Source organism: Lycium ferocissimum, unplaced genomic scaffold (genome assembly GCF_029784015.1).
Source record: "Lycium ferocissimum isolate CSIRO_LF1 unplaced genomic scaffold, AGI_CSIRO_Lferr_CH_V1 ctg4992, whole genome shotgun sequence".
Classification (NCBI taxonomy): domain Eukaryota; kingdom Viridiplantae; phylum Streptophyta; class Magnoliopsida; order Solanales; family Solanaceae; genus Lycium; species Lycium ferocissimum.
In genome coordinates this window covers 815-8,583 of record NW_026725830.1, presented here as the reverse complement: position 1 = coordinate 8,583, position 7,769 = coordinate 815, and the positions used below count along the sequence as shown (strand labels likewise).

At 29.6% G+C, this 7,769-nt stretch overlaps 1 protein-coding gene across 1 annotated transcript; it reads left to right on the top strand.

Annotated features, from left to right (window-relative positions):
- The first annotated feature begins 289 nt into the window (after nt 1–289).
- Nucleotides 290–6,218, top strand: LOC132044596 (polygalacturonase-like). Its single transcript, XM_059435088.1, has 2 exons — nt 290–469; nt 5,946–6,218. Exons 1-2 carry the CDS (start codon nt 290–292, stop codon nt 6,216–6,218), a joined length of 453 nt encoding a protein of 150 aa, XP_059291071.1.
- Nucleotides 6,219–7,769: the final 1,551 nt, after the last annotated feature.

Here is a 7,769-nt window from a genome sequence, read left to right as displayed (position 1 = left end):
AGCACGTGTGCGAGGGACAAACTCACATTAAACCTAAATCGTAACAAACCCCAGATATATGTATAAGTTATTATGGGTGTTTTTCTCATGAAAGATGCTTACCAATGATGGTTAGGGGTTGGTAATGACACCCTTGTGATAAATTGGGATATGGGAATATTTTAGGTAAGTCATGCGTTTTCAAAACTTTGATTGGAATGACTCATTCTTTCGATATGACCTAATGAACCTTTAATGTTATTGATGGTGTGACTACTTCCGAGATATTTTGTGAATCGGCTTCTATGCCATGGACCTTGTGGCTTGTGTTTGCCTAGCCATTCGGGAGGATGAATGGTCACCGAGGGTCTCATATTCCTACAGCATGCTTACGCCTAGCCATTCTAGGATGAATGATCATCGAGAATCTCATAGTCCGGTTACTACCAATATTCGTGAGATGAATGGTCACCGAGAATCTCATAGTCCGGTGTGCTTACGCTAGCCATTCGGGAGGATGAGTGGTCACCGAGGATTTCACATTCCGGTGTGTTTATGCCTAGCCATTCGGGAGAGGGACGAGCGGTCACCGAGGACGGACAATCCGGTGTGCTACTGTGACAAGGGAACCCTATGGTGATCCCTCGATGTGATTGATTCTTGGGCCTCGTATTGGCATGTGTGACATTCTTATCCTATCATGGAATTATTGATGACTATCTTAATTGACAAAAAGGGGATATTCGAAAATGTAACTTCGACAAAAGGCTTTCAGAATGATTTTTGATATTTATTATCGAGATACATAAACCGAATAACCTGGTTTACGTTGATTTCATATGATTTTCAAGACTGATTTCTTCATGTATTATTTTACTTTATTTTCGTATTATTCATTGTCTCGAGGCACCACCCAGTGGCTGGCATCAGCATACCATCGTTGTTTCTACGGTATGTTAAAATCTTAGGAACATGTTCGATACCTGTGCAGTGAAGTGACTCATTGCCACAAGGATTTAAGTAGCCCACAGACCATTCGTGGACCCCCCGGGCCCCCCCCAAATTTTTGGGGTTTTTTTCATTTTTTTAAAAAAAAAAAAAAATTTAAAAAAAAAATTTAAAAAAGGGTTTTTAAAAATTTTTTTTTTTTTTTTAAAAAAAAAAAAATTTTTTTTTTTTTTTTAAAAAATTTTTTAAAATTTTTTTTTTTTTTTTTTTTATTTTCCTTTTTTCCCGAGGAATTAAAATTAAAAAAATTTTTTTTTTTTAAAAGGGAAAAAAAAAAATTTTTGGGGGGGTTTTGGGGTTTTTAAAATTTTCCCCCCCCCAAAAAAAAAATTTTTTTTCATTAATTTCCCCCCCCCCGGGGCCCCTTTTTTTTTTTTAAAATTTTCCCAATTTTTTTTGGTTTGGTTTTTTCCCCCCCTTTTTAAAAAAAAAAAAAAATTTTTTTTTAATTTTTTTTTTTTTTTTTAAAAATTTTTGGAAAAAATTTTTTTTTTTTTTTGGGGGTTTTTTGGTTTTTTTTCCCCCTTTTTTTCCCCCGGGGGTTTTTGGGGGGTTTTTTTTGGGGGGTTTTCCCCCTTTTTTTTTAGGGTTTTATTTTCCTTTAAAAAAAAAAGGGGGGAAAAAAAAAATTTTTTTTTTTTTTTTTTGGGAAAATTTTTTTTTTGGGGGGTTTTTGGGGGTTTTTTTTTAAAAAACCAAACCCTTGCAAACCCAAACCTTTTTAAAATTTTTTGGGGAAACCCCCCCGGGGCCCGGGGTTTGGGGTTTTGGAAAAAATTTTTTTTGGGGGGTTTTTTTTTAAATTTTAAAAGTAGAAAAAAAAACAAAAAAACCCCCCTTTTTGGGTTTTAAAAATTTTTTTTTTTTTTTGGGGGGAAAAAAGGGGGAAAAAAAAAGGGAAATTGAAATTTTCCCCCCCCAAAACCCCCCCCCCAAAAAAAAACAAAAGAAATTTTTAAAAAAAATTTTTTAAAAAAAACTTAAAAAATTTTAAAAATTTTAAAAACCCCAAAAAAAAGGTTTTTTTTTTTTTTTTTTTAAAATTTTATTAAAAACCCCCCCCCAAAAAAAAAAAAAAAAAAAAAATTTTTTAAAAAAAAAAAAAAAAAAGGGGGGGGGGGTTTTTTTTTTAAAAAATTTTTTTTAAAAAAATCCAAATTTTAAAAAGGGGTTTTTTAAATTTTTTTAAAAAAATTTTTTTTCCTTTTCCCCAAAAAAGTTCCCCTTTTTTTCCCCAAACCCCTTTTTGGGGGGGGGGCAAAAAAATTTTTTTTTAAAAAATTTTTTTTCCCTTTTTTTTTCCTTTTTTAAAAAAAAATTTTTTTAAATTTTTTTTTGGGGGCCCCCCCAAAAAAAAAAAAAAAAGGGGAAAAAATTTTAAAAAAGGTTTTTTTTTTTTTTTTAAAAAAAATTTTTTCCAAAAAATTTTTTTTTGGGAAAAAATTTAAAAAAATTTTAAAAAAATTTAAAAAAATTTTTTTAAAATTTTTTTAATTTTAAAAAATTTTTTTTTTTGGGGGGGTTTTAAAAAAGGAAAATTTTTTTTAAAAAAGGGAAATTTTTTTTAAAACCGGGGGGTTTTTTTAAATTGGGAAAAAAAAAAAAAAAAAACCCCAAAAAAAAGGGGGGTTTTTTGGGGGGGAAAGGAAAAAAAATTCCTTTTTTGGGGGTTTTTCTTGAAATTCCCAAAAAAGGAACCTTTTTTTTAAAAAAATTTTTTAAAAAAAAAAATTTTTAAAATTTTTTTTTGGGTTTTTTTTGGTTTTTTTTTTTTTCCCCCTTTTTTTTAAAAAAAAAAAATAAATTAATGGGGGTTTTAAAAAAAAAATTTTAAAAAAAAATTTTTTAAAAAAAAAGGGGGGGGGGAAAAAAATTTTTTTAAAAACCCCTTTTTTTTTTGGAAAAAAACCCTTTTTTTTGGGTTTTGGGGGGTTTTTAAAAAAAAATTTTTTAAAAAACCCTTTTTTAAAATTTAATTTTTGGGGGGTTTAATTTTTTCCCCCCCCAAAAAAAATTTTTTTTTTTTAATTTCCCAAACCGGGAATAAAACCCCAAACCCGGGGGGGGGAAAAAAAAAATTCCCGGGGGAAAAACCCCCTTTCCCAAAATTAAACCCCCAAAAAAACCCCCAACCCAAATTTAAACCCGTTTGGGGAAAAAAAAAAAAAAAATTTTTGGGCAATTTTTTTTCCCCCCAAAAAAAAAAAATTTTTTTTTTTAAAAAAAAACCCAAAAAAAAAAATTTTAAAAAAGGGGGGGTTTTTTTTTTAAAAAAAAAAAACCCTTTTTTTTTTTTTTAAAAAAAAATTTTTTTTTAATTTTTTTTTTTAAAAAAAAAAATTTTTTTTTTTTTTTGGTTTAAAAAAAAAAAGCCCCAAAAAATTTTTTTTGGGTTCCAAATTTTTTTAAAAAAAACCCCCCAAAAACCCCCTTTTAATTTAAAAAATTTTTTTTTTTCCTTTCCTTTTCCCCCTTTTTTTGGTTTTTTTTTTTTTAAAAAATTTTTTGGGTTTTTTTTTTTTAAAACCAATTAAGGAAAAAATTTTTTTTTTCCCTTTTTTTTTTTAACCTTTTCCTTTTTTTCCTTTTAAAAAACATTTTTTTTTAAAAAAAAATTTTTTTTTTAAAAAAAAAAGGGGTATTTCCCAAAATTTTTTTTTTCCCTTTTTTTTTTAAAAAAAATTTTTTTTTTTTAAAAAAATTTTTATGGGAAAAAAAAAAAAAAAAATTTTTTTAAAAAATTTTTTCCTTTTTAAAATTTTTTAAAAATTTTTTTTTTTTTTTTTTTTTTTTTTAAAAAAATTTTTTAAAAAATTTAAAAAAAACCCCAAAAAAAAAAAGGGCAAATTTTTAAATTTTTTTCCAAAAAAAATTTTGGTTTAAAATTTTTTTGGGAAAATTTTTTTTTTTTTTAAAAATTTTTTTTTAAAAAAATTTTTTTCCAAAAAAAATTTTCCTTTTTTTAAAAAAAAAAAAATTTTTTTTTTTTTTTTTTGGGGTTTAAAATTTTTTTTAAGAAAAAAAAAATTTTTTAAAAAAATTTTTTTTTAAAAAATTTTTTTAAAAAAAAAAATTTTAAAAAATTTTTAAAAAAAAAAAAATAAACCCTTTTTTTAAAATTTTTTTTAAACCCCAAAAAAATTTTTTCCCCCCCCTTTTTTTTAAAAAAGGGGGTTTTTTAAAAATTTTTTTTTTAAAAAGAAGAACTTGGTCCCCAAAACCCCCCCCCAACCCAAATAAAGGCCCCCAAAAACCCCCCCGGGGCCCCCCTTTTTGGGGGGGGGGTTCCCTTTTTTTTTTTTTAACCTTGGGGAAGGGGGGCCCCGGGGGTTTTTTGGGGGGGGGGGGGATGGGAAAAAATTTTTTTTTTTTTTCCCCCCCCCCCGGGGGTTTTTTTTCCCGGGTTTTTTCCCTTTTTTCCCAAAAATTTTTAAAATTAATTTCAAAAAGGGGGGTTTTTTGGCTTAAAAGGAAAATTTAAAAAAAAAAATTTTTTTTTAAAAAATTTTTTTAAAAAATTTTTTTTTTTAATTTTTGGGCCCCCCCCAAAAAAATTTTTTTGTTTTTTGGAAAAATTTTTTTTTAAAAAATTTTTTTTTTTTAAAAAAAAGGGGGCCCAAATTTTTGTTAAAATTTTTTTCCCCCCCCCCAAAATTTGGGCCCCCCTTTTTTTAAAAAAATTTTTTTTTTTTTTTTGGGGGTTTTTTTTTTTGAAAAAAAATTTTTTTAAAAAAAAAAAACCCCCAAAACCCCTTTTTTTTTTTAAAAATTTTTTTTTTTTTAAACCTTTAAAAGGGGTTTAAAAAAGGGGGGGGCTTTTTTAAAAAAAAAAAAATTTTTTTTAAAAAAAACCCCCTTTTTTTTTTTTTTAAAAAAAAAAAAAAAAATTTTTTAAAAAAAACCAAAAAAAAAATTTTTAAAAAAACCCCCAAAAAAAACCCCCCTTTTTTTTTAAAAAAAAACCCTTTCCCCCCCTTTTTTAAAAAAAAAACCCCCCCCTTTTTTTTTTAAAATTTTTCTTTCCTTTTCCCCCCCCAAAAAAAAAAAAAGGGTTTTTTAAAAAAGGGAAAAAAACCCAAAAAACCCCCAAAAGGGTTTTGGGGTTTTTTAAAAAAAAAAAAATTTCCCCTTTTTTCCCCCCCTTTTAAATATTTTTTTGGGGGGGGGAAAAAAAAGGTTTCCCCCTTTTTCCCCCCCTTTTTTTTTTTTGGTTTTTTTTTAAAAAAACCAAAAAAAAAAAAAAAAAGGGTTTTTTTCCCCCCCCAAAAAAACCCCCCCCCCCCCCAAAAAAAAAAAATTTGGGGGAAAAAAAAAAAAAATTTTTTTAAAAAAAAAGGAAAAAATTTAAAAAAAAATTTTTTTTGGGGAATTTTTTGGGAAAAAAACCCACGGGTTTGGGAAAGGATAGAACCGCATTCAATCTATTGTGCACGTCTTATATAGTTGCACTTTTACAAAAGATTATTTTCATGGCTTGCATTGTTGCCTCCTAGTCACACGACGATATTTATTATCGTCGCATCAAAGATTTCCTCCTAATCACTGCTCTCTTTGTTTTTTCTCATCACTATGTTGGGATGATTGAGATTTTCACAATCTTAATAAAAGATTAATCAAAGATCTTTGGTTCAAGCACTAAGAATAGAGAAAACCTTGGTAGGAAGGGTTTACCTAGCTAATTTGCAAAAATAACCACTTTTGTCGTCCGGAACTTAGAAATTAGCCACTTTAAAAAAATAGACCATTGGTCTAAAGTTCAAAAGCGGTTACCACTACGCACGGGTTTGGGAAGGGACAAGACCACATTGAATCTATTGTGCACAGACTTTCTTGCCTTTTCTACAAAAGACGGTTTCCATGGCTTGCATCGTGCCCCCGATCACAAATACGATGATAATTTTATCATTGCACCAAGGTTTCCTCGAATCGTTATTCTTTTTTATTTTTATTCTTTGCAGTTGCCTTCACAAGTGAAGATAAGCAAAGTGACTTTCCAAAACATAAAGGGTACATCAAGAACCCAAAGTACAGTATCACTTCTTTGCAGTAAAGGTAGTCCATGTGAGGGTGTTGAAGTTGGAGATATTGACATCACATACAGTGGAACAGAAGGTCCAGCAAAATCAAGTTGTGAGAATATTACGCCAAGTTTAAAAGGAAAGCAAAATCCACAAGTTTGCACTGCTGCTGCTTCCCCTGTTGCTGCACCTGCTGCTGCTTCGTCGTCTTAATTAATTAAGCTTCATTAATACTTCTTAGAGTTAATTAATTAAGCTTCATTAATACTTCTTAGAGTTAATTAATTCCCTAATTTCGTTCATTTCGTTTCTCCCACTTTAGTTTAGGATATTTACGAGATGAACATAAAAATGTGTGAATTATTTTACAATTTGAATAAGAAAATTAGCATGAATGGAATTTTAGGTCTACAATTAGTTTGAGATGTCGTCGTTAAGTTTTATCTAAGTGCCAGTTAATTTTTCATATGATCATCGAACTTTTGATTTTTCTTGCAGAACTCATTAAACTAATTTTGTAAGTAACATTGAAATCACTAAATTTATGATTTGTTAATCAGAGAATAAATTTGATGGAAAAAGTGTGAGCTTATAAGCATGTCAAATCAAGTAAAATGCTCATGTGACTTTCCAAGTCAACAACTACATTTACTCACTAATAAATAAACTGACTCATTGTTGGTTTTTTTTTTTTGTGCCAGTGGGGTTTGATTCCATGACTTTTGGTTTAGGTTAGGAATAGGAAATATTGGGACTTTTGTCCCAAGTAGAAGAAGCAATGAAATTTATCGGATATACATAAAAAAGCACTTAAACTCTAGCTTAAAGATTTGGGAAGATGGCAAGCGCTCGCGTCGCAGTCGTCACTCGCTATTTTGGGAGAAAATAATCCAACGTTAGGCAATAGTGAGGGGATTACATTCCTTAAGTACACAGTCAATCGTGGCTCGGAAGTTCATTTTCGTTTAATTAATGTTATGTTCCTGTTTATCTTTTTACTTGTTTCGAATACGTAAAGATAACAAGATTGAGAAATTTAATTACTTTACTATTTCTTGTATTCATTTTACTTTTGGTTTGTGGAGACTAAAGCCCTCGTGGCTTTTTACTTTGATTTTGGAAACTAAAATCCATTTGATTCGTGGTGACCAATGAGTCTGACATTCGTGGTCGCGACTCCCTGGCTCGCGAACGCGTAAAGGAAACCAACGCAAAAAATCTGCAATTTTAGCTCACACCCCGTGGTGTCAAAACACATCGAGCCCTCGACTTTCACCCGACCATCCCGAGAAGGATCCCAAATAGGTATACACAACCTACCAAAGCTTCAAACACAATTTCAATCATTACATACCGTAATAACATAAAACCGACAAACACAGTCAGTCAATCGGGTTTCATTTAATGAGTTGACCGGTATTTGACTGAAAAAACCGAGGGACACGGTCGGTTTTAGGAAAATACTTTTATTTATTTTTATTATTAAACGATTGCGTCCACCAATTTCTCGTATAATTATTTTGGCGCAAAACACTCCGACTAATATACAAACGGTGTCTCTTGGAAATAATATTCGCCAATTGTGCTCAAAAACAACCGACGGATGTCTATTGGTTTTTATTCAAAAATTATTTTTTTTAAAAAAAAGATAAGCTTTCCGATACTTGTCGTTGGTTATCGTCCGTCGATTTGTATCTCTCGGGAAAAGCCCGTCTTAGTAGTGTGACTTCTCTGAGCCTGCAAAAGTTCATTAAGGAGGGCATT